Below are 26589 nucleotides of genomic sequence, written 5' to 3' on the forward strand. Positions count from 1 at the left end.
CGTGGGATGAATACCTGGGAATGGAAATGCCAAGGTTGTGTGTTCTTAATTTCGGCTGGTGCCCAGTGTCTTCCCATAAGGTTGTACCAGTTTACATTCCCACCAACCTAGAGCTGGTCTGTGTCCTGCCCCCCTCCCCACTTTTGGAAATGCTTCTCATTGGTTTAATTTGGCATAGAGTTCTGGAATATCAGGGGGTGCCAGACCCTCACCGTACCCCTATCCCGTTGTGTTTGCCACTGGCACTCAGGGCCCTGGCAAGGGCAGTGTCTGTGCCAGGCTCACGCAGCCTGTCTGGACCTTGACCCCAGGCCACCTCGCTTCTGTCTGGTGCTCCTGTGTTCATACCTCGCCTTTCTCTCCAGAACTCTCTGTGCCGTGAGGGCCTGAACACCCCAGGCTGAGCTCACAGGTTTAAATAACGGGTCTGGAGAGCAAGTATGCTAAGGGGCAGAGGGCATCATTTTCCTCTCACCGGCTCTGTCAAATCATGCCAGAGGTCAGGCAGTAGCTCCGTCCTTCCTGCACGGCTGAGTCTGGCACACATGTCCCTAATGCCGGCTGTGTTGGACACACTGCTCAGGCCCATCCCTTCCAAGTTCGGCCCCTGGGCCTCACGTGCCGATAGACTGGTCACTGCAGAACTCAAAGCTGGCCCCACCACTCCCCGGCACAGGACCCTGTTGCTTTAGGATCACATCCAGACTCCCTGGCTGGTGTATCTCCAGCTGTCTGTCCTGCTCTCTGCCTTACATAACCTCCCCTTTGAGACCTATGTCTGCCCAGCCATGCTGGTCTCCCTCACCCCGTGCCTTTGCGTTTGCTGTCCCCTCTGCCTGGAATGCCTTTTCTCCTTGTGGCCCATGCCAGTGACCCTTATGCCTCCAGCAGCACTGGCCTCCGGAAACCCTGTCTATTCCCTCCCCCCCCACCCCCACCCCACGGCCAGATGAGTGCCGTGACCCGCATCCCTGCATATTCCCATATGGCAGTGCTTCCCTACTCTGTCCTCACCAGTTGCCTTTACATCTCTCCGCACTTAGGGGAGCCCCCAGTGAGGGTGGGCGGAATGCGACTGCCCTGTAGCTGCAGAGGTGCCCCCCACCCCGATGTGCGCGCACGCACTCTCTCTCTCTCTCTCTCTCTCTCTCTGTCTCTCTCTCTCTCTCCTCAGGAGCTCCGTCTCTTCCTGGCCTCGTGTTCTCTGGGAGGCCTCAGGCTGAGTTCTCAGACACTGGCGAGCTCCCCAGAATACAAATGAGGGCTGATTAAGACCAAGGTGTCTGTGGGCGTGGAAGGCCAGCTCTCCCCAAGGAGCCATTTTAGAAAAGTCAGAGACGTAGCGGGTGAGGAGGTGCCCTCTACATACCAGGGCTGGGTCTGTAAGGAATGGAGAGTTATCTTAGTCACTGCACAGAAAGGCAGTCCCGGTACGTGTGGTCTCGCTCAAGCTAGCGAACTGATGTCTGTCCCTGACGTGGAGCCATTGGCTATCCGCCATTCGTGTTCCTGTCCTTCCCTCTACTGTTGTGGGAATGTGTGTCACTGTCCTAACAAGACTGGGTTCTGTGTAGTTCTTACACTGTGTACTTGCTTGAGGGCAGCAGGCCCTGGGCTCTAGGACCCAAAGAGCTTTTTTTGTTCACTTATCACTTCAAAGTATCAAAGAATCCTAGGACTGGAAAGTCAGAAAGGATATAAATGCATCATTGCAACCTACTGGTTTTGTAGATGGGAAAACTAAGATACAAGTGACTTAGGTGGCTTTCAGAAGTATGCATAAAGTTAATGGCAGTCTTAGGACTTGAAGCCAATTTCTTTTTTTTTATTTAAAAAAATTTTTTTTTAACGTTTATTTTATTTTTGAGACAGAGAGAGACAGAGCATGAACGGGGGAGGGTCAGAGAGAGAGGGAGACACAGAATCTGAAACAGGCTCCAGGCTCCGAGCAGTCAGCACAGAGCCCGACGCGGGGCTCGAACTCACGGACAGTGAGATCATGACCTGAGCCGAAGTCGGACGCTCAACCAACTGAGCCACCCAGGCGCCCTGAAGCCAATTTCTTAATTCTGCCTCTACCTTAATTTTCACAGTGTCTTAGGGTCCTTTGTGTTGGAATCGGGATCACCCAGGTGCAGCTGGGCTGAAAGAGATGGTCAGCCAGTGACTGGAAGGCAAAAAAGCCTCGACTGATGGTCAGGGACTGTTACATGGTGTGTGTACTGCACAGCTCAGTGGTAGACTGTGAATGGCACCGTGTGTGGCAGGACTTGGCAGTTCTGTCCCTGGTATGGACCAGGTGCTGCCACAACCTTCTCTTGGCCTCTGGGAGCCTACTCCCAAGGTTCAGCTGCACGAATCTCCAGCCCCAGCCCCAGCCCCATGCCAGCCCTGGCTACCTCTTCAGACCCCTGGCTTGTGATTCTTGAACAGCCGTGGGTGCTTTGGTCTGGCTAGGGCCATGGTTGGCTGCCTGGCACAGTCTGATGCATCCAGGCACTTGGGTCTAGCGTGGATTCCTCAGGACTGTCTGTGGTATGTGATTTTCTGTAAGGTGTAATGAACAGGCATGTATTCTGGGTGGTGCCGGGAAGGCTTCGCCTGGGGGACATTTGGCCCTGGCTTCAGATGATTTCACGTCCGTGAACAGCGGTTGATTTCATGGCTTCAGTAGTCTGCGCAGAGGATTCGTTAGCTGTCCTCCCCAGAAAGCTTTGCTCAGCACGGCTCATGACCTCATCCTCCTGTGGAGCTAGTCTCCCGGGAATGGGGTTCACTTTCTGCAGAAGCGTACTGTGCCTTTGATGGTGTGATTGCTCATGACACCGTTGTATCTGTTTGTCCTCCCTCCGGGGATCCCCCGCCTTCACCGCAGGCATCCTGTGCATCCGGAGACGCACGTGCTGGCCCTGAGAATCCTGCACGTGTCCTTCCCTTGGTGCTGCATGGATCTTCATCCCAGAGGCCTTTGTGGACTCCGGCATCTGGCCCGATCATTTGCTTATTCTCCTGAGAGGTGGCTGTCTTGTGGCTGTTGTTAGTTTGTCTTGATCCAGGCTCAGGAATAGAAGCAGAGACTCTGGCCCAACGTGTTGGCCCCTTGGGGCCTTTGGGAGCAGAGTGAACCAGGGTGGACCCTGGGGTGCCAGGAGGAGCACATGGGGTTGTGGGCTCATCTCTGCTGCTTCGCTGTGTGCCCTTGGGCTTGTTTCTACTTCTTTCTCCTTTCTGGAAATACGGGCTGACTAAGGGGCCCTTAGGTCTTGTGCGAGGTCTGACCGTCTGTGACTCTTCCTCTGGCAAAGGAACTTGCAAACTCTATTGCCATTTTTTCTTGGGTGCTTTACCTTGTCCTCGCACCAGAGGCCGCGTGCTTGATCTCACAGGCTGTGCCACCAGGCTCACAGCCGAGGCTTGGGTTGACAACACACGAGAAAGACATACTTTTCTTTTTTTAACATAAATTTTATAAGAACACACATGAGAAATCCTGGCCATGGCTAAAATTTAGATGCTTTTCCTTTGGCCAGGCCTCCCCGAGCCAACTAGAGGGCTCTGGAACCAGATGGCCTGGATTCAGATGCCATCGTGGCTGCTTCCTTACTCGGAGAGCCTGGGCCAGGTACTGAGGTGCTCTGAGTCTTTGTTTCTGTCTGTCCAATGGGGCTGTTAATAGGACCTAGTGCGTAGGCTGGTTGTAAGGAATAAATGTGTCGGATCCTGAAAGTGTGTAGAACGCTATCCACTACTTGGTGGGCATGCAGGAAAAGTTAGCTGCTATCATCACTATCATTACCGTAGTTATTAATAATAACTCATTCTAACATCTTGCCGGGACCTCCATCTTGGTGTTAAGACTTTAGGAACTGGAGGGGCGCCTGGGTGGCACAGTCGGTTAAGCGTCCGACTTCAGCCAGGTCACGATCTCGCGGTCCGTGAGTTCGAGCCCCGCGTCGGGCTCTGGGCTGATGGCTCAGAGCCTGGAGCCTGTTTCCGATTCTGTGTCTCCCTCTCTCTCTGCCCCTCCCCCGTTCATGCTCTGTCTCTCTCTGTCCCAAAAATAAATAAACGTTGAAAAAAAAAATTTTAAAAAAGACTTTAGGAACTGGAAGCTTCCTCGCTTTCATCCAGCACTTGGTGTGGAAGGAGCTAGTTCAAAGGGCAGCCTTTGTGGTCATCAGCTGGAAGGTCTGGGTGTGGGTTGTGCTATCAGGAAGAGTCAGAAGGAGTGAGATTATGTTGAGTAAGCCCAGGGTTACCTCTTTCCCATAAAAACCCCTGTGAGTAATTTCCACCGGCCGCAGGTCTTCCCCAGCATTCGTTTGGTGACTAAGCACTAATTAAAACATGCCAACCCTGACTCATGGAATCAGCCTGGAGAGCTTGTTCTGTGCATGGCACGTGGGATTCGCCCTCAGTGCCCGTGCTTATCTAACTTCTGGAACCAAGTGATGATCAGGATTCTGAATCCCACGTGCTGTGATCCCCAGCTGATCGCTGCCGTGATCCGTGGTGATGGCTGCCGTGGCCCTGGGGAGGTGTGGTGGAATTGTGCCCCATTTCCCATCCTTGATCTGCTCCACGTAGAAGGCTGGAGTCCCAGAGAAGGTGAAGACAAGGCAGGCTATACTGAGAGCAGGGAGCAGGTCCTTGCTTCCCTGCTTAGTTCAGTGCTTTCGTTCTCCCCCCCCCCCTTTTTTTTAATAAGGTGAAGTATAATACATACACAGAAAACCGTAGGTATAAGTGAGTAGCATGATGGATTTCGCAAACCAGATACACCTTGTATCCACCACCAGATCAAACTGTAGAGCAGGACTGCTCCCTAGAGCCACTCGTGGGCTCCCCGCTCCTTCCCTGCCTGTGCCCAACCTGTTCTGCCCCTTCTTTCTCTTTCCACTCTCAGTGAGGACTTCTGTCCTCCTGTGTGACATCTTCCTGGGGGAGGGGAACAAGGACCCTGGAAGGAAGGAGGCTGGTTACCAAACTAGAAGATGAACTTTCTCCGACGTGTTGGATGCCCTCAACTCCCTGTTCCGTGAATGGCTTCCAGCCCAGTCTTCCCACACCATTCCTGGCCAGCAGGGTTTTTCTGAAAACTGACTTCAATCCTAAAATTCTCCTCTTAGAAAGCATCTCTGCCTCTCCCTCCGGCCTTCAAGTTAACATGCAGAATGCTTGGCAGGGGAACCTGGCACTTAGCTTGCCCGGCCCTGCATGTGACTCCTTCTTAGCATTCACCATGCTGCTTCCTGTCCCACCTCTCTGGAGATTGAGAGTTCTGGACATTGAGAGTCCCGAAGAACAGGCAGGGCTTGCTGTCCCCACAGTGCTTGCTTAAGGTTTCCTCTGTAAGTGCTTAGATAGGACTACTCAGGAAGCCAGCGTTCAAATAGACGGCCTCCCAGAGACCCAGACTGCTTGGTCCACGGGGGGGTGGGGGTGGGTGGTCTGGGCAGTTCTAAGGCTCTTCGTTCTTGTCCTCCCACTGCTGGCTCCAGGCTTCAGCTCTCTCTTTTCCTGTTCTAGGCCTGCTTGACTGAGGTGTGCACAGGTTCTCCAGCACTTAGATTCGAAATGGGTCCTTAGACTTTCTGGGAATTAAAGCACTTCAGCCACATAACTTGTGTTTGGGGAGGTGACAGGGTGCACTGCAGGGGCCTTGGGTTTGACACTGTAATGGCTGGTTTTGAATCCTGACAAAGCCGTAGCTGATTGAGTGGCCTTGGGCCAGTCACTTGGCCTCTCAGATGCTCAGTGTTTTCATCTATAAAATGGGAATAAAAATACAGATGTTTACTCTATAGACCACAGAGATTGCTTTGTGAGTCAAATCTAGCGTTTTGTGTGATTATAGCTTTTAGAAACCAGAAAAATGGTTTATTAGTATACCATGGTGGGCTTAAAAAAAATTTTTATTTATTTATTTATCTATCTATCTATCTATCTATCTATCTATCTATCTATCTATTTATTTATTTATTTATTTTGAGAGAGAGAATCCCAAGCAGGCTCTGCACTGTCAGCACAGAGCCTGAGGCAGGGCTCAAACCCACGAACTGTGAGATCATGACTTGAGCTAAAATCAAGATTCGAATGCTTAACTGACTGAGCCACCCAGGTGTCCCTGTGTGCCATGGCAGATTGTTATGATTACTACCTAAAATACCCATGCTTGAGGAACTGAGAAGTTTTGCAATCTTTTGTATTCTTAACCCAAGATTATATGGTATATAATCCGAGACATGAAAACGTTCATCTACACAAAAACCTGTGTACAAATGTTCACAGGAGCTTAATTCATAGTAGCCACAAGATGAAAATAAACCAGATACCTGTTAGCTGATGAACAGATCAACAGAGGCGGTATATCCACACAGTGGAATATTGCTCAGCCATCAAACACAATGAAGCAGTGACACGTGCTACAGCATGAGTGAACCCTAAAAACGTTATGCTAAGTGAAAGAAGCCAGTCACAAAAGACTGCATTGATTCCATTTATAAGAAATGTCCAGGGGCACCTGGGTGGCTCAGTCGGTTCAGCGTCCAACTTCGGCTCGGGTCGTGATCTCATGGTCTGTAAGTTCGAGCCCCACGTCGGGTTCTGTGCTGACAGCTCAGAGCCTGGAGCCTGCTTCAGATTTGTGTTTCTCTCTCTCTCTCTCTCTCTCTCTCTCTCTCTCTCTCTCTCTCTCTCCCTCTCTCTCTCCCTCTCCCCCTCCCCTGCTCGTGCTCTGTCTTTAAACAAATTAAAAAAAAAGAAGAAGAAGAAGAAATGTCCAGAATAGGCAAGTCTCTAGAGGCAAAAAGTGGTTTCCAGGGGCTGGAGGGAATGGGTGAATTGAAGCTGATAGCTAAAAGGTATGGGATTTTTTTTTTTTTGAAGTGATGAAAATATCTTATAACTATGCTTTTGGTTGCACAACTCTGTCACAGATTGGAAGCCATTGGATTGTAAACTTTAAGTGGGCAAACTGCATGGTATGCGGTCAATAAACCTGTTTTTAAAAAAAACATCCCAGGAGGTAGGGGCTATGACCCTCGCCCTTTCACAGATGAGGACTGAGGCTTATGGAGGCCCAGAGTCGCAAGTAGGGAAGGCAGGATTCTACCCCAGGTCCAGCAGCCCCCCGCTCCCATGCATGGAACCTCTTCACAGGATTGGTTTCACCTTATAGAGGAGGAAGAGGCCGAGAGAGGAGAAGGGGCTCCCAGTGCTCTGTGTGGTGCTCCTTCCTCCATCCTAGCTCCCCACCGCTACAGGGGAGATTTCTAGAACCATCCACTGCGCTTGAATCTCCCACTCCTGCCATGGAGGCCAGAGGTTAGAAAGTGCCCGGCTGGGCTCTCAGGCACACACACGGTCCAGCAGGAGGCCTTTCGGTGGCTGGGTCACAGGTGTGATGAGATGAGGCCTGTGTGCCAGGTCTGAGGTGGGTGGTGTCTTTGACTCACAAAAGCTCCTAATGTTGATGATGTCCAGTTTATTTTTCTTTTCTTGATTGATTGTACTTTTAGATTTTTTTTTTTAATGTTTACTTATTTTTGAGACAGACATCCACACACACACACACACACACACACACACACACACAGCGAGAACAGGGGAGGGGCAGAGAGGAGAGGGAGACACAGAATCCGAAACAGGCTCTAAGCTCTGAGCTGTCAGCACAGAGCCCGATGCAGGGCTTGAACTCACGAACCTGAGCCGAGGTTGGACGCTTAACTGACTGAGCCACCCAGGCGCCCCTGATTGTATTTTTAGTATCATACCTAAGAAACTGTTGTCTGATTCAAGGCCAGGAAGATGCACACCAGTGTAATCTTCTGAGAGTTTTATAGTTTCAGCTCTCACCTCACAGGAAATTTTTTTTGTTGTTTTTTTGAGAGATAGAGCGCACGTACATACAAGCCAAGGAGGGGCAGAGGGAGAGAGAGAATCCAGGATTCATACCCAGTGGGGAGTCCGACGCGGGGCTCAATCCCATGACCGTGAGATCATGACCTGAGCCGAAATCAAGAGTCGGACACTCAACCAACTGTGCCACCAGGGGTCCCACCTCGTAGGATTTTTATATTAAAGGACATGGTGTTTGAAAACCATATTTCCGGGGCGCCTGGGTGGCGCAGTCGGTTAAGCGTCCGACTTCAGCCAGGTCACGATCTCGCGGTCTGTGAGTTCGAGCCCCGCGTCGGGCTCTGGGCTGATGGCTCAGAGCCTGGAGCCTGTTTCCGATTCTGTGTCTCCCTCTCTCTCTGCCCCTCGCCCGTTCATGCTCTGTTTCTCTCTGTCCCAAAAATAAATAAACGTTGAAAAAAAAAAAAATTTGAAAACCATATTTCCCAGCAGTGTATGTGTAGCTGGTCCTGGGTGTGTGGTGGCTGCTATTATTTAAAAGTTATGGGGCGCCTGGGTGGCTCAGTCGGTTAAGCAGCCGACTTCGGCTCAGGTCACGATCTCACAGTCCGTGGGTTCGAGCCCCGCGTCGGGCTCTGTGCTGACAGCTCAGAGCCTGGAGCCTGTTTCAGATTCTGTGTCTCCCTCTCTCTCTGACCCTCCCCCGTTCATGCTCTGTCTCTCTCTGTCTCAAAAATAAATAAATGTTAAAAAAAAAAAATCACCTTTACTTAAAAAAAAAAAAAAAGAAAAGTTATGATGATGATGATTTTTATTTATTATCATCTTTTCCATAATTAATCTCTCACTGTGTTTCCCATCTGGCTCGCTGCCTCTTGCTCCTTCTGGAAAGACAGTGTTGCTGTTTGAACGTGTCTCTGGCACGAGAGGTGTGTGGGATTGAAGAAAAGGTACATCTGGTTACTTAGCCCCCTCCCTCCATGCCCCCCCCCCCCAATTTTCTGTTATTGCAGAGAATTTAAAAATACTTGGTGGACTCCTTAACACACTGCTGGGTCTCAGGACCCAGCCTCGAGTTAACTGCTTACGACCGCTCTTGTCTTGCCTCTGCCTTACCTCACCGTCCCCTGTGCCTGCTTACTTTGAAGCAAATTCCATACATCATATTTAATCATAAGTCACTTCGGCATGCATCTCTACAGAATGAATCACCCCTTTCTAAAAGGGGGCCTGCAGTGTTTCGGGGGAGTGGGCCAGAGTGCCCACTGCCTCTGAGAATTGAGGGGGCAGGAATTGTGCTGGGTGCCTCTCTCACTCCCCTGTAAGGAGCCAGCTGGCATCGTGGGCTCGGCCAGGACCCGAGCGGTCCATGGCGGGGTGCACCCTGGAGCCTGGGCTGCCACAGGGCAGGGGATTGTGTGATGCTCTGGGCGTCAGCAGAAGGACTGACCCCAGGGGCAGGGCTGGCATGCCCCTCAGTCTGCTGGAGGGGGCAGGGCAGGATGAGCTCAGAGACCTTGGGTCAGGTCTGCTGCCGAGAAGCCACACGTTGTCCAGTCACGAGAATCCTGTTTGTTTTTCTACCTACCAACTCCTTTCCCGTCCGGGTCTTAACTGCCCTCAGCCGCTCCCTGACATAGGTTTTATTCAGAACGTGCATTTTGCACATCAGGAAACAGAATCTCAGAGATTAACTGCGGTTTCTTTTTCACAGACCTCGGGTGAGTGGTAGACATAGGATTTGAACTTGGGACTTGTGCCTGCGTTTTCTGTTAGATAAGAGCAGACGCTTGCGTCTCCCTGCTCATTTCCTGTCCATAAATGGAACTGCAGAGGAAATGGTATCTGTGATGTTCACCCCGGTCCTCTCATCTGGCTCACATTCTCAGTGGGGAAGTGTTGACTTCCCCCAGCCCAGCAGACAGCGCTCGGTTTCCCTCTTGGCATCATCATCCTATGGGCCTTGGGTCGGGGGGCACCTGGCTGGCCTCTGCCCCTTCGTCCCCTCAACGGACAGCATTCTCTGGCCCCCTGACCAGGGCCGTCTGTGTCTGCTCTCCCCTCTTTTCAGGCTCCCCCCTAATGTCCAGGCTCCCTTTGTAGGTGCTCGGTGGCAGGCGTGCTGAAGGAACATGTGTTTACCATTTGCCATGGAGACCGTTTGGGCCTTTCTTCTTCTGAGTGGCGATAAAACGGTACAGGGCGCTCACCCTTCCAGCAATTTGTTTGGTAATTCTAAGAGACTTGTGAAAAATGCATGAGGCCTGTGGTACAATAGATAAGCTGAAAGGCTTGGAAGGAAATCCACTTGTGGATAGTGGGGCGATTGGAAAAACTCTTTCTTTGCCCTCTCTGTCCTTGTCCCAAAAGAGATTGTGTTTAGGAATAATTCTTCTGTTAATACTGATGCTTTCATCCTGGGTCAAAAGCTTGTTGGCGCCTGCTTGTCAGATATTTTCCCCTTTGGTTTCTTCTAATTTCTTTCCCTCGTGAGTTTGGCTTAAATTCATGTCTTAATGATTCTGAGTTCTCTCTTTAAAGGTCACTGCCCTAATGCATAAAAGTGGAACAAGGTCCAGCAACCACTCGGATACTCCTCTTGGGGCTTGGCTGGGGTGGAGGGGGTGATTTTTGAGGGGGAGGAAGGAGCGTGTCCGGACTTCATGGGACTCAGTTGCTGGGAGAGAATTGGGCTAGCCCATCAAAGTGAGCATCTCTGATACTGGACTGCCTTCTCTTTGAAGGAAGGCAGCGAGCATGTGCGTGGGTCCCCACCTTTACCTGCAATGCCTCTAGCAGGTGGCTATCTGTCCACTTCTAAAACAGGCCCCATCGCCTGGGTGGCGCAGTCGGTTAAGCGTCCGGCTTCAGCCAGGTCACGATCTCGCGGTCCGTGAGTTCGAGCCCCGCGTCGGGCTCTGGGCTGATGGCTCAGAGCCTGGAGCCTGTTTCCGATTCTATGTCTCCCTCTCTCTGCCCCTCCCCTGTTCATGCTCTGTCTCTCTCTGTCCCAAAAATAAATAAACGTTGAAAAAAAAAATTAAAAAAAAAAATAAATAAATAAATAAAACAGGCCCCATGTGTGGCCCTGAAGTCTGCCTCCATACACACCACTCTGCAGTTTCCTCCAATTTAGGCTTTTAAGTCGCAGATGAGGGAACTGAGACCCAGAGAAGCCAGATGACCTGCGCAAGGTGACCTTGGGAGGTGATAACAGTGGGGGCATAGGTTTCTTGAGTCCTGGGCGCTTACTCTTCCCTCTGCACTAGGCTGCTTCCCGGAGTGTTGGGATAGGGGAGCGGGGGGCGGGGGGGGGGGGGGTGTTGGGGTAGTTCAGTGCCTTCAGGTCATAACCCAGAACGTGAATTCAGTGGCCAGGGTTATAGATCCAGCAGGGCAAAGCATAAAAGGCTTTCATTCATCCATGTGTCTCTAGGACTCTGCACGATGATCTGAGCGCTGTGAATGATGTGCAGTTGGTTGAATGAATGACCTTTTACGTGAAGACAGTAATATGACTTCATGTGTATGTGGGAATCTTGGTGTCTCCTGAATGGCATGCTCTTGTGGCAGTGTAGACCTGGTTCAAAAGAGTGGTGCTGGCACGGATAGTTGCTGTTGCGGAGCCTGCAAGCCCTTCGGCGAGGCCGAGGCTGTAGGAGAGCGGATCTGGGCACGGTCCCTGGCCTGTAGGCATCTCTGGATACACCTTCCTTAAGGACACTTCCCAGGGGCGCCTGGGTGGCTCAGTCGGTTGAGTGTCCACCTCGTGATTTTGGCACAGGTCCTTATCCCAAGGTCATGGGACTGAGCTCCGAGTCGGGCTCTGTGCTGAGCATGGAGGCTGCTTGAGATTTTCTCTCTCTCTCCCTCTTCCCCTCTCTCCTGCTCACACACATTCTCTCTTAAATTAAAAAAAAAAAAAAAAAAAAAAAGACCCTTCTCAGCCTGCCTTCATGGTCCCTGTGGGTGTCAGATGTGGGCTTGCCGTCATCAGCTTGGTGGCTTGTTCTGTATAAGCCGGGAGGTGGGCTAGCCACTGAGCTGAATGCTGACAGTCGCCTCCTGCAGGGAGAAGAGGAAGGTGGCTTCTCTTCTGTGTTTACATCTGTGGGATGGGTGTGCAGGGAGGAGGGGATGAGAGCGTGTCCGCCCCAGGAAGTTCGTGGGTGTGAGGATGGGAAGAAGGGCTCCTCACAAGCATGTACTGGCCACCCCTTAGGGACAGAAAAAATTTTTAGAGATTCAAAGAAAAAGACACAAATGAGCCCATAACCAGATACTTTGGTGGGAAACACAAGGGAGGGAGCCGATTTCAGAGGAGAAGGAGATATAAATCTCTGGCTTTGTGTTGAGAGCTCTTAAAAATGATTACTAGGAACCAAAATAGGTTCACTGAAAAAAAAAGTGGTGGTGGGGGGGAGTAATTCCAAATGGAGCTTTCTTTTTTGTTGATAAGGCTTACTTGAAAAGAAGCATTGTGGCTTTGTTTCTTGGCCTTTGCTGACCTCGCAGACGGATCTGGTAGACTGGGCGGGCAGGGGGATGAATTAAGCTGGTGTATTCATTCCCTGGGGTGGCCTTGACAAAGTACCACAAACTGGGTGGCTTAAAACACGGGAGTTTGTTTTTTTCCCTCTCACAGTTAAGGAGGCTAGAAGTCTGAAGTCAAGGTGTCTGCGGGGTTGGTTCCTTCTGGAGGCACCAAGAGAGAATCTGCACCCCGCATTTCTCCTACTTTCTGGCAGTGGCCAGTAGTCCTTGGCCAGCCTTGCCTTGTAGCTGCATGACTTCAGTCACTGTCTCTCTTGTCTGATGGTCTTCTCCCTGTGTGCCTTTCTGTCCAAATTGTCCTCATCTTAAAGACACCAGTCAATGGATTAGGGGCCATCCTAATCCCGTATGGTCTCATTTTAGCTTGATTCCATCTGTAAAGACACTATTTCCAAATAAGGTCACACTCCCAAGCACCAGGGCTTAGTAGGACTTGAACAGATCTGTGGAGGAGAACACAATGCAGCTGACAATAACAACAGCTGGTGAATGGCCTCCCTTACACCCAGTCTTTTCTCGGAGCCCCTCTCTCGTTACTCCAGCACTCCATGTTTTTATCCTTAGAAACGCAGTGTTTTGGGGCCAGAGGGATGGTCTCATTTACTGTGTCTGTCTGATGTGCTGCTCTGGCCCACTGCTATGGCATGGCTTGTGTAGTCACGGAGGTGACAAGGGGCAGGGCCGGGATCCTTGTTTCCCTTTCCTGGAAATATTTTGCTCAGTTTCATGTTGAATTCTGTCAGAGTTTCTTGTTCCCCACGTGCATTAGCGTCATTTCTCCCAAGGAGACCGTAACTTCCTTGAAGGCCGGTTTGGCCATAGTTTGCTTGCATGCCCAGAGTCTAACCCTCAAGCTAGTAGGTACTGAAGAAGCATGTTGTCGGGAGCACTTGAGGCAAGGTGGCTGCCCTGTGGTGTGTTGGTCAACAAGCCTTCACGCAGACCTTCTACTGAATGCGTTCATTCCTTCTACTGAGACCTTCTACTGAGAGCGTTCCGCTCTCGCTGGCCCTGCCTCAGAATCCTTATCAGAGCAGGGTGCCGGGCCACTCTCCTTGAGTGCAGTCCACACACGGAGCAGATCTAGTTTCAGGTGAGGCTTTATCCAGGGGCCAGACGGGCTGATCAGGACCTGGTTGTGCTCCTTTTTCTCAGCTCTGTTTTTCTCCCTTTGGGCTCCATTTCTGAGCTTTGGCTTTGTCCGGCCTTGCCTTCGCATCTCAGGGTGACTGCTCCCCGCTGCACAGTCTCTGTGCTTCCTCTTCTCCCCAGTGTGGAAGACGATGGTCTTGTCCCAGCATTCCTAGTGAGAACTCCAAGCCTGCCTCTGATTGGATCGACTCTGGTCACATGTTCTCTCCTGAACCAGTGGCCGGGGTGGAATATGCTGATTGGTCTGACCAATGTCATGTGATCTCGGTGTGGCTGAGTGCGTGGGGGCAGCTTCCCCAGACTGTGTGGACCCCCAGACGGAAGGCAGGGCTGGTGGAGGGAGGGGGAAGGGAGGGATGGATGAGGCAAGGGCACGTGGGATGGCATCTTGCGGAAGCCTCATGTCAGCGTCAGTCCCCCACCTCCAACCAGAAGAGATGTGTTTTCCTTTCAGGAATACATCGATGCGCACCCTGAGACCATTGTCCTGGACCCCCTTCCTGCCATCAGGACCCTGCTTGACCGCTCCAAGTCCTATGAACTCATCCGGAAGATCGAGGCCTACATGAAAGGTACGGACACATGTGGCTTGGTGCCTGTGGCAGGTGGCCGTCACAGGGAGGCCACTGCATGGGGTGGGAGGCGGGCGGGGGAGTGTCTGATCTTTTTAGGCCCTTTGGGACAGGTAGCAGTTGAATTCCGTGGGGGCGCACATTCTTGGGAGGGCCCTTTTCTCTCCTGTGACCAGCAGAGTTAGGAAAGAAAAGCCCCAGGGTGCTCATTGGGAGAGAGAGTGGCTGCAACCACTTCAAGACGGTTTTGTTTTGTTGTCTTAAACCCACAGAGTGGCGATGAAGTGTCCCGATAACACAGTGGTTAGAGAGCAGGAGTGTGTGTAGAATAGCTGAGCAGCGGGTGGGGAAGGGGAGTTATGTAACCGGGCAAAGGAGACAAACAGAAATTGAAGGGCCTTTAATCAAACACATGGAGATGTGTAATGTGGCGGCTGGACCTCGTGGGGTACGCTCTGTTCTGGAGGACAGGCGCCTCCCGCTTAGCTGCGGGAGCTTTTCCTGCCAGCCACATCCTCTTGTCCTTGAGGACTCATTCTCCCCACCTCCCTGGGCTGGGCAGCCCCAGAGAAGTGGGACTGCCTTCCTGAGGTGTTTATTTATGTGAGAAGGGCTTTTTTGGAAAGATTCGTGTTAACAGTGACTTAGTTCTCTTTGCCTGGTCCCAGCATTCCCTGCTGAGAGTTCTGGTTTAATTTTAAGGAAAAGTGCTTTGCCTGTGTCCTGGGCCTGTATGAAGATTCATCGTATAGCCCCCGTTCCTGCCATCCAGATCATGAGTGGGGCCTGTCTGGGCTGCCTTGAACCCGGAACCCTAGTGACTTGGTCCGTCGTTGTTTTGTGTGATGGTGGAACCGGTGGGGACTTGGGCTTTGCCGGACCAGAGGCAGCCTGTCTGCAAGGTTATGCCTTCTTACATTCCTTCTTCCAGTGCTCATGAAGGTGGCTTTGGTCATTCTGTTTTGCAGACAGTAGTGGAGACTGAGAGCTTAGCAGATGGACTGACATCACACAGCCTGTGGGTCACAGAGCCAGCATCCAGTCCGGTCTCTCCAACTCGGGCTCCTAGCTCCTAGCCCTTAAGCTTAACTTACATGTTCATGGCCAGAGGGCCCTGGATCTGACAAGCACCTTGTATGGAGCAGTCATGGACCTTGGCCAGGAGAGTTGGAACGTGCCCTGTGGAAGAGCTGGGTGTTGGACGTGGCTGTCCTGGAGGGGGTCTCGAGGCCTGTTTCCCTGGGTGTCTGGCATTTAGCAGGTGGCATAGAGCATGGGCTTCCTGGGTGGCCCCCAAATGCCAGGCTCTCTCAGCATGCCAGCATCCGTTTTCCCTTGGGCCTGGAATGGCCAGTGATGATGTCAATTTCCCTTCCCTTTGCATCGTTTCCCTGGGTCCCACTAGAACCCTCCGATGAGAAGGAAGATCCATAGGGACATTGTGGCTAAACTTTGCTTCTGGAAATCCTCCTCTTCTCAGGAGTTGTGGGCATTGGATATCAACTGTGTGAAGGGACAGGAGATGACTCCAGTCCTGATGAGAAGGCCCAATTAGCGGGAGGAGTTGAGGTCAGCAGCCATGTCTTGTGTCAAGTCCATGAGAAGAGTGAGGTGTTCTAATGGGGTCAGGGAGGTCACCACTGAGACGGCTTTTTCAGAGCAAAGAACACAGGCTTTGGGGGGAGACAGACTGAGGTTGTATCTGAATCTGGGCTCTTGTTGCCATGTGGCCTTGACCAAGTCCCTTGACCTAGCTCTGCTTGTTTTCTGTAAGATGTTGGTAATAAGTGGTTTATCCACAGGGTCTGGGGTTGAGCTAATTGGGATGACATCTGATGAGCACTTAGCATGGGTCCTGGCTCATGGTGTCACCGGGAATGGCAGCTGTTGGCACAGCTCCCGTTACCCTAGCAGGGGCTGGAGCGTCTGGACTGGATCTTGGAGTCTCTCTCAGTGTTCATGCCTAGAGAATCAGGGCTGGGGTCAAGGGTGAGCCTGGGCCTGGACTGTGAGTGTGCACAAGAAGCAGGGCTGTCCTTGGTGGGCGAGACTGAGGGGGACAGCCTGGGCCTCCCAGATCAGGCTGTTGTGTGAGCAGAGTGGGAGAGGGCCGCAGCGTGGGGGGCTTGTGTGTGGCCTGCAGACCGTTGGGTCGGTGTGGGGGACTTGGAATGCCTTGTGCAGTTGGGGACCTCGCTCATGAGCAGCCATTGAAAGGGTGTGAGCTGGTGAGTGAAGGGTTCGAATATACCTGCGATCAGTGTAGGTGTGGCCCGGGGACAGGTTCTAATGGGCATTACCTATATGCTGTTGTAAGGGTGCCCCACACCGAGCCATAGGTGTGAGGGCCTGGTGACCGACCCCCAGTGGGGAGGGAATCAGACCCCATGCTGCCGGGTCCGAGAAACCTCAAACTCAGGTGTCATCAGCTCGGGAGCTGCCTGCAGGATTGGGGGGTGGGGAAGCCCCCTCCATGGCCAGCAAGAACGTGTTGACCAAACCCTCCAGGCAGGCTTGGTCCTAGGCCAGCAGGAATTGTTTTGTGGGTGGGCCATGACCGCTGCGCCCTGGATTTTCCTTATCGTGCACACTGAGCTGGGCTGGCATTCTTCCAGGAGGGTGGGCAGAAGCTGGGATTTCCTGGAGCCTTTTCCTGCCCCCATCCCCCCACGGCTGTTCTTGTGGAAGCACTGCGGGCTCCCACCTTCCATCCTCCCGGAGTGGAGGCTCCTCCTCCCTGCAGAGGCAGAGAACCTTCTCTGGGAGGCACATCCCCGGCACTCCTCCGCCCCACTCCTGCTATTCCTGGAGGCAGCCTGTTAAGCGTACTGTAAATGGCCGTGATTACCCTGTAAGCTCCTCAGGCAATTAGAGCAGTCCAAGTGACACTTTCTGCGTGGGAAGAAGGGGCTGGGTGGAGACCTCCTTGAGGTGTCCTGTCCTTCAGCTGAGGTGGCTCTCTCTGCCTCGGAGAGCCTGGGCTGCTGCAGGGACAGACCCGGGGAGGCTGCTAGGGGAGGTGACCAGGGCTGCCTGCTCAGTGAGGGTGGGTGTGGCACGGGGGGGGGGGGCGGGGAGTGGAGGGGTCCACGCCCAGGCAGGCCTTCTGTCTCAACGTGCAGCGTTCAGCATCAGCTGTGCAGACAGGGGAGGCCTGCTGTCTGGAGCCCCTGGCTCCCCGTCAGACTACCTGGGTGCCATCTCGGTTCCATGCTCCCAGACCTCACCCTCTTCTAATCCAGAGCCTGGAGGGGAGGCGGGGTCCTTTCTCTGTCTCGGACCGGCTAACATTTGCCCATTTGGTTAGTGCTAGGGTTGCCGTAGCAACAGAGACCGGAAGTAACGGTGGCTTAAATCAGATGGGACTTCGTTTCCATGTCATGGAAAAGCCCAGAGGGAGAACCCAGACTTCTTCCAGCTGATTGTTCTGTGATGTGGGCCTCCTGGTCCACAGTGGTGCTGCTGAGACTCCAGCCGTCACATCCAAGATCTAGACATAAGGGTGGGGAGGCGCTAAGGAAAAGGAAGCAAGGGGAAACAGCCTTAGTTATCTGTAAGGAAAGGCCCTGGAAGCCACACCACGATGCTCTGTCCACGGCCGGGACTGAGTCCCAAACTGAGCTGCAAGGGAGTCGGGGAATGTGCTTTCTGTTCTGGGCAGCCATGTGCCCAGCTACAATGTGCGAGCTTTGTCACTGTGGAAGAAGAGGGAGAACAGATTTGAGGGACAGTTAGTCCATCTGAGACCCCTTCCTTCCTTCCTTCCTTCCTTCCTTCCTTCCTTCCTTCCGGGAAGTGGGTTGCTACATGGGGAATCCATGGGTGAATGATTCTTGGAATGACAATTTCTCCTCCAGGTAGCCAGAGGCTGTGGCCTCAGCCTGTGACCTTAGCAGTAAGCTCCTTCCACACAGCAGCTCAAAGCAGTGTCAGGTCACTAGGCTTGCAGAGTGAACCACCCCAGAGCGTTTGGGCCACAGGTTTCTCTAATAGATGACTGTTTCTGGGCAGGGTCACACCCACACCCCTTAGCCAGAGGCAACAGATGGCACTAACCTGGATCCAATTCAGACCAAGTGCAGGAACCTCCCAGAAATGAAACATTGCCTGGTGCAGGCTTTGGGACGGGGAGGGAGTGAGGGGAGGGAGGCTGGGGCAGTAAGTCGTGATTGCCCAGCACGTGTCTGCAGGCCTTTTCTCTCCCTGCCACCTGCTTTGCCGCCCAGGGCCAAGATTTTGAGATGGAAACCCCGAGGCCCAGGCCTGGCTCTGCCACCCCAGCTGAGCAATTCTGGGCAAGGCTCTGGCTGGCTCCTGAACTGGCCAACGCGATACGAGAGCAAGCTGGGCTGTGACTGGATGACACAGGCTTGTCTTCTTGACCCCGGGAGTCAGGGGTGGGGTGGGGCCAGTGGCTGATGGAGGGTGTCGGGACAGAGGGCTCAGGACCCTTCAGAGCTGATGACAGCTGTGGGTGATGGGTGACGTGCTCTGGAGGTGACAGATGGCCATCAGGACGCCAGGCCTCCCTGGAGAGGGAGGTGCACACCACTGATGGAGCAATTTTGCCTGTGGTTTTATGGGAAATTAATCAGGGCTCCTCTTGGAGGCCATTGGGAAGCTGGATTGAAAATGGAGTCATCTAGATGGCAAGTGAAGAGAAAGGAACATTCCTCAGAGCCTGGAGGAATAATTCCCCACAGAGCCTCGGTTGGGTGAGGGTGGCCAGTGGGGAGGGGTGTGGTGGAGCTGGGGGGCGCACAGGCCTGTGGGTGTGAAAGAAGAGGCCAGGGAAGGGGCTTGGGGTCAAGGCTTGGGGCTCTGATCTGCCTGTGCTCCCTGCCTTGTGACCTGAGGAGGTCGCTTTCCTCTCTGAGCTTCCTCTGTCGGGGCTTGGGTGGGCACTGAGGCAGCACTTCCTGCAGACCAGGCACTGTCCGAAGCACTTTAGCTAATTTAACCCTCGCAGTGACCCTATGAGAAAGGTTCGACACTGAAGTGCGTGGGCTTGTCAGTTCAGGCCACAGAACTACTTTGGGGGGCTGAGCTGGGATCTGAACCGAGCGCCATCCGTCTGTGCTCTCAGCTGCTGGTCCCTGAAACCCTGGGTGCACTGCTTGCTCCTCCCACGCCATCCCTGACACGGACCGGACCGACACCCCGTCCCTGACACGGACTGACTGAGACAGAGGCCTGGATGGACACAGAGAGGGGCTCTGCTGGGACTGCCAGCTGGTGGCACTCTTGGGTGCCCTCTGCTGTTCAGGAGGTGACACCGACCCCAGAAGGTCCCTGGGGTCCACGCCACCGAGAAATGAGCAGCTCTGCTTGAAACGGTCACTGAGGCTCTGTGCCCCAGAGTTCCGGAGGAAACGGGAGTCCCGTCTGTTCGGTTTGAGAGCAGCCACATACGGTGATGGAAGAGAACAGACTTTGGTCCCGACAGACTGGGTTCAGCTCCCCTCGTTGGGCCTGCGCAGTCACGAGTTCCCTCTGAGTCGTTTGCTCATCTGTACCGAGGGGTTGCTTTCACCTCCCTGGGGGCCAGTGTGCAGCGGGTCGAGCCCTGTTCGTTGCAGCGAGTGCGGGTGGCCCAGAGTTGGGTGTCCCATGCCGTCGGCTCCCTCTCCTTGGTCCTGCTGGGCGCCCAGGTTCTAGGCGGGAGGCATGTGGCAGAAACTGGTAGTGGGTGGCGGGGCCTGGAGTCGAGGACAAGGAGGACGGGAGTGAGCGCACCCCAAGGACTGTCAGTCCCAAGTCAGCCAGCTTCCAGCCTGATTTTGTGCAGGAGGCTGGGGTTTTGAAACAGCCTGCCAAATAAACACTCCATACGCATTGAGTGGGCTTCACAGGAGGCCTTACGGTGCCTGCCTGCCTGTGTCTCCCTTGAGTGTCAGCCAGCCTGACCGACAGCGCTGAGGCCAAGGGGACAGAGCACCAGGCCGGGCCCGGGCAAACTCCTGGAGCAGGTGGCTGTGCAAATGGGCCTCTACAAGCTTGGGTGGGGGTGGGGGCTTTGGGTGGGTGCTTGGCTCCTGGTTTCCCTCCTGGACTTGGGGGCATGTGGGAGAAACACTGTCCTCATTTTTCATGTCGGCTGCTTCCCGTGACCCAGGTAGAGACCCCGTGTTCAGATCGAGGCAGAGGGTCGCCAGAGCAGGATGGTGGGTAGAGCACCATCTTTGGGCCCGGCCGAGGGAGGCACCTTCCCAGCATTAGGTGGTGCTTGGGCCTGAACCTAGTGGCATTTTGGCGGTGCCCTGGTGAGCCTCCCTTTGTTACCTGCCAAGAGGAGGTAGATGCTGAGGATAGTACTGAGGACCATGCCTGGCCCTGGGCGGGCAGCTCCTCCTCTCCTCGCGGTGAATCCTCTCAGCAACGAGAAAGTGGAGGCTGAGAGAGGGGAGGGTTTCAGAAGTCTTCACGTCGAGCCCTGTGCCGACTCCAAAACCAAGCCTCCTTCCTACACCAGATGCATTTTGCAGCTGATTCTCTGAACCCCACCCATCTCCGTGCCCTCTGCTCACCCTGGGTGGGGTCTGCTCCTGTCCTTGGCTCCGGGTCAGAGGCCACACCTGCCATGCGGGCCTGGGGCCAGGGTTCACCTCTGCTGCTGTCTGGGCATCGGGCCCTGCAGGGACTCTTGTGTCTCTCTCTTCTCCACCCACCTGCCTGCCGGCTCATCCTCAGCCCTCAGAGGTCCCCTTCTGAAGTGAGGCCCTGTATCACCCACAGGAATCCTGAGGGTGTTGGCCCTGCCAGACGGGCTCACAGTGGAGACCGCAGAGCCCAGAGCACGGGAGGACTTCCCACAGGCTCACGTCTGCTCACTGCTTGTCCCTGCCTGCCCCCCACAGGCCTAGGCCTGCTCATTCTCCTCCTGCCCGAGAGCTGTTTCCTTTGTGTCTCCCCACCCTGGCCTGCCTGCAGCGGGGAGATGACAGGTACCTTGGGGAACGCACAGACCCCAGCCTGCTCTTCAGCAGCCTCCATCTTGACACATTCTGCGTTCCAGAAGGCTGAGGGCTGTGCCCGGAGGGCAGTGGCCCCTGTTCCCTGGGGAAACAGACTCAGCTTCTGCCTCAAAGCTCTCAAGGTCCAGGCCTCCTAGTGCCGGGGCCCAGGGGCTGGTCTTACTGGGTCAGGGACGTGGAGATGCAGTGACTCCCTTTGGGGGGGAGGGTGCAGGTGTCCCCTCACTTCTTGTTTTCTGCAGTTATACCGGAAGCCAGAGTCCCAGAGCTGGTATGGTCTGACCGAATGACAGCAGACGAGCACCCAGCTCCCCACCTTGCCTTCCCGCTGCCATGGCGGCCTGATAGGGGTGCCCCCTCCATGCTGGCGCTGACCTTCTCTCTTTGGCAGTCCTCTGCCAAATTCCTCACTCCCTCTGCCATAGTCTAGGACACAGGACTGGAGGTTACAAGGAGAGATTCCGGGAGTGGAGTGGGCTCTCATGGTGGCTGCTTTGCAGCCTCCCAAGGAGACTCAGGTCCGTTCTTGGAAAGAACTTTCCTGTTTGTGCCCTCAGAGCTTCTCACTGGACCTTCCAAGCCTTTGGGACTATAGCAGCCAAACAGGGGCAGCCCCTTCCCCCACGGGTGCCTCCCTCCAGCTCCGTCTAGCCCAGTATCTCTGGATGAGATACCAGGCTTCTTGCTCGTCTGCTGGCACACAGACCCCACTGTCTCCTCCTGACCCCGAGACACACCCCTCCACCCCTCCTGACTGACCCCACCAGGCTCTGATGGCTCCTCCAGGCCGGTCCTTTCTTCCCTGAATATGCAGGGCTTCCCCCCAGGGCCAGTTGGTGAGCCAGATGCTGTTTGTCTTTGAGACCCTGGCTCCCTTTTCTGGAGTTTCTTTCCCCTTGTTGTGATGGCCAACCCCTGCAGACTTGAGACTCCCAGGAACCTGCCCCACATCCCCCATCACACTCAAGAGTCTCCCAGCACCCACAATAAGAAATCTCAACGTCTTTTCCCTGGGACATAGTAGGACAGACCGATACTCAAAACATACTTGTTGGTCACGTTGATCAGAAAGTATCAGATACTAGTCATTTACACTGTAGTGTGAATTTAAGGTCCACTTTGTGTCTTTCCAGTTGAAAGAGATCTTGAGCTCTCAGTGCCTCCAAAGCTGCTCTTCTCTATATCTTTAAGATGAGGAAAGGGGCCCAGAGAAGTTGTAGGACTGAGCCAGCACCACTCGGTGCTCTTTCCATGGGCCTCACACCTCTGTAGCAGTCTCCTCAGAAGCATCACGAGCCAGACTGCCTGGGTTCGGATGCTGTCTTTACATTAGCTGTGTGCATTTAGGCAAGTTATTTAACTGTCCCGAGCCTGAGTTTTCCTATCTGTAAAATGGGGATAATCATAGTAGCACCTTCCTCATAGGGTGGTTGTGAGAATGAAACATGATTATGCATTTAAGGCTTACTCAATAGACAGTAATTCTGGGTGACACTGCATTGTGGTTTCAGACCACACCATGTGTGTTGTGACCCTGCCAATCTTGAGTTCTTTCTCTTCTGTTTAGCACTAGATTTGTGCTGGTGAGCTGGATTGTGGGCCTTCCGACCCCCACGAGACCAGGCCCCTCCAGGGCAGTGCTCCCCTCTGCTTCCATCCTCCCCGAACACCCAGTCCCATGTTTGTCAATGCATCGCCTGGGTTTATTTCCCCCCAAACAAGAATTTTCAGGGTGACCCCTCATGTAGCACACTCAAGGCTTTTGTCCTGTTTCCATTGCCTTTTTTTTTTTATCAGTTATTATAGTTTTATGGTTAAGTTCACATTATACAGTTTTTAGTGTAATTTTTTTATTTTTAAGTAATTTTAGATTTACCAAAAAAGTTGCGAAAAATGGTACACTAAGTTTCCTTATGCCCTTCCACAGCTGTGGCTTGTGTCAACATTCATGTGACTGTGATACAGTTCTCTAAGCCCGGGAATTCACATCAGTAGCAATGCCATTGATTAACAGTTTTACCAGCTTTCTCACCGCTGCCCTTCTCCTGGTCGTTCTTGTCTGTGGTCTCCTCCCATCTGGGGCAGGGCTTCAGGCTGTTTGTCTTTCGTGACCCGGGCAGTTTGGAAGAGCCCTGCCCATTTATTTTGCCAGCCTCACCTTGGGTTTATCAGATGTTTTCCAGTGTTAACGGGATTCGGTTGACATTCTGCATTTTGGGCAGGAACGCCACACCAGCAATGCCGTGCCCTCCTTTGCACATCCTGTCTATCAGGAGGGCATGACGTTCTGTGTGTTCTATCTGGTTAACTGATCATTTGGTCGGAGTGCTGTGTGTCACGTTTCTCTACTGTTCGTTTCTATTTTTCTCTGTAATTAGCAGTTATCTTATAACTTTGCAGACCTTATAACCTTTGCAGACACCCTGTTTCTCGTCATACTTTTCCTGCTATTTTAGAACCATTGATGGTTCTTGATGACAAGTGTTGCTACTGTGGTACTTGCCAAATGGTCATTATATCGAATTTTTAAAAATAAGCATGCCCTTCTTCAAACCAGGGCTTTTGCAGACATCCATAAGAGGGCACTTCGTGGAGCCCTAGCATATTCTCATTTGTAAGTAAAGAGAAAGGTGAAGATGAGAATTAAGGAGGAAGAAAGGGGATTGCGTTGGAGAAAGTTCTTTGCCACAGGACTTCTCAGAGCCTTTAATATGTCAATTTGACTCTCGAGTCTTCTGGAGGGTGGTGTGATGAATTTCACCACTGATGGTAAGATATAGTGGTAGTTTATATCCCACAAATGGGGGAAAGTGCTAATTAAATTGTGATACAGCATCAATGATGAGACACATCTCAACCTCCGAGATGGAAAATGAAAAAACATATGTCTTAGGGGCGTCTGGGTGGCTCAGTCAGTTAAGTGTCTGCCTCTTGATTTCAGCTAAGGTCATGATCTCATGGTTTGTGGGTTCAAGCCCTGTGTTGGCTCTGCACTGATGGTGTGGGTCCTGCTTGGGATTCTCTCTCTCTCTCTCTCTCTCTCTCTCTCTCTCTCTCTCTCTCTGCCTTTCCCCTGCTCGCTCTCCTCCTCTCTCAAAATGGATAAACACTTGAAAAAATTTAAGAAAAAGAAAAAAGAAAAAACACATGTCTTAGAATCAATGGAATATGGCAGTATTCGGCTTTCCCCCCCAATCAGTTGTAGGCCCGTAGGCCCCCCTCCTCCTCTCTGTAGGGCTTCTGGTGAAAGGCTTGCCCCGCCCACCACACTTTAAGAATCCCCAGACTGAGCGCCGCTCACCTCCAACTCTGCACAAACCTGACCTTGAATTCCCTCCATATCAACAGGCAGGGCCCTGATTGTTGGTGACTCACTTCCCAGAGGCAGCTGCTTTTAATGGTGTGGAATCCACCCTTCTAGACCCTTCTCATACACGTACAAATATATGTATGTACTTTAAAAAAGAAAAGAAGCAGAAGCAGACTACACGTGTTCTCATAAAGCTTGTTTTTTTCCCTACTTAGTATGTATCTTGGCTTCTTTCCATGGCCCATGAAAGATGAGGGAGATAGGTCTGCTTGGCTCTTTTTTGGTGGCAACATAATATTTCAGCACATGATTGATAGAATCATAATTTGCTTGATTATATTAAGCTCATAAGGACATTCCAGTTTAATTTTTTTTTATTCAATCGGGCTGTAGTAAACATAGATTTTTGCATATTTCTCTAACATTAATTCCTAGAAGTAGAATTCCTCAGAGAGAGATTTTTGTAAACATTGCTCACATTGGCAGGTACCGCTGGATTGTTCTTCAAAAAGTTTGAGTAAATGTCACTCTCCTGTGCCCATCGTCCAGGGAAATGATACCTATCTTAAGGGGCATTTCTTCCGTCATTGACAAGATAGAGCATCTCTCTCTTTTTTTTAATGCTAATGTATTTTTAAGAGATCGAGGGAGAGAGAGGAAGGGGCAGAGAGAGAGGGAGACACAGAATCTGAAGCAGGCTCCAGGCTCTAAGCTGTCAGCACAGAGCCCAACGCGGGGCTCGAACTCACAAGCTGTGAGATCATGACCTGAGCCGAAGTCGGACGCTTAACCGACCGAGCCACCCAGGCATCCCTGATAGAGCATCTCTTTATATGCTTATTGGCCCTTTGCATTTCTTCTATGTGTGAGTCTCTTCATTTGCCCACTTCTCTGTTGGGTTGGTGGTCTTCTTCTTCCTGATTGGTTACCATCCTTTCTGGATTAAGGAAGTTGTCTCCTTGTTTAAAATATAGACTGTTTCATCGATGGAAGCTTCATCTTTGCACTGGGGCCAAGCTAACATTTTCTGTTCTGCTTTTAGAATATGAGCTGCCAGAGAGAGCACTTTAAACATTATTTTTGAAACGTCTTGAAAACAAAAAAAGGCTGCTGCATTTTGGGAGCTGGAGCTGAGTGGGGGCAGCGGGTGTCTGCCTCAGTCCGGAAGGGGCCATAAATCACTGGAAACAGCTGCCATGGAGTTAATCCACATTTTGCCAGCAGCCGTTTCCATCAGCTGGAATAGGGCTCAGGAATGTCCGTGTCTCTGCCTGGGCCCGTGTCTGGCTCCTCTGTTCCGGGGCTTTGTGAACGTCCCAGTGCAAACAGCACTCTGGGCCCTGGAGATGAAGCAGGTCATTAGCTAAGTCAGATGGGAGGAAACTGCTCATCCAGCTGACCAGGGCCGTGTCAGACCGGGAGATGTCCGAGCTGTGGCATTTCTTTCTCTCTGTCCCTGCCCACAAGCAACCCCCCTCCCTCAGTTTCGGGCTGATTCCACATCTTCCAGTGTCTGCCCCCTCCTCCCGCCACCACCCCGACAACTCACCTGTAGCCAGAGAGCCTGAGGCTCAAGCTGCGGGCAGGGAGGTAGCAGCTGCGGCAAGGCCTTTGGGGCCCTCAGAGCCTCCAGGGAGCAGGGTAGGGGCTGCAGCCGCTGGTGAAGAGTGCCCTCCACCCACTGGCTCCAAACGACAGTCAAGTCAAGGACCCATGTCAGCGAGGCCACCTTTGGAGAAGACTGCCAGGGAGTTTTCACTCCGTTGCCTCAGAAAGCTCTGGCCGTGGCTGAGAACACTGTGAGGCCTGCGAACGTTTCGTCTGTCTCATGTTCTCTCGGCCCGTTGCTGACGCCGCTGTTTTTCTGATCCTGCGCTGGGGACTGACAGCTCACATCTGACCTTGTCTTCTGAGCCTGAGGATGCTGCTCGAAGCCGAGCGCTCTGCGAGGGGAGAGTGGTGGCCCCCTGGGAGATGGCCCGCATGTTGGCTGCCGGTCCGCTTTAAGAGTCCCAGTTCTGTCTCGGTGGACAGATGGACGAGGAGGCTCCATCTCCCTTAATGCTTGGCGTCAACGGCACCGTCTCCAGGCAGGAAAACGCAGGCGCGATGTTCTTCCACGTCCACTCCCTGCTTTTCCCTCTCCCCAGGGCCTTGTCGGGCCACG

The 26589-nt window shown here is 52.8% G+C and overlaps 1 protein-coding gene across 6 annotated transcripts in view; it reads left to right on the forward strand.

Moving 5' to 3' along the window:
• ITPK1 (inositol-tetrakisphosphate 1-kinase) overlaps positions 1 to 26589 on the forward strand; it is a 180310-nt gene that overhangs the window by 116974 nt on the left and 36747 nt on the right. For all 6 annotated transcript variants that reach the window (XM_086708958.1, XM_086708956.1, XM_086708957.1 and 3 more), the window contains one exon: positions 14021 to 14138. In XM_086708958.1, coding sequence (XP_086565084.1) covers positions 14021 to 14138 — 118 coding nt within the window. The remainder of the gene's footprint in view (positions 1 to 14020; positions 14139 to 26589) is intronic.

The sequence above is a fragment of the Puma concolor genome, chromosome B3 (genome assembly GCF_028749965.1).
Source record: "Puma concolor isolate L17-30 chromosome B3, mPumCon1.1.hap2, whole genome shotgun sequence".
In the NCBI taxonomy this organism is placed as follows: domain Eukaryota; kingdom Metazoa; phylum Chordata; class Mammalia; order Carnivora; family Felidae; genus Puma; species Puma concolor.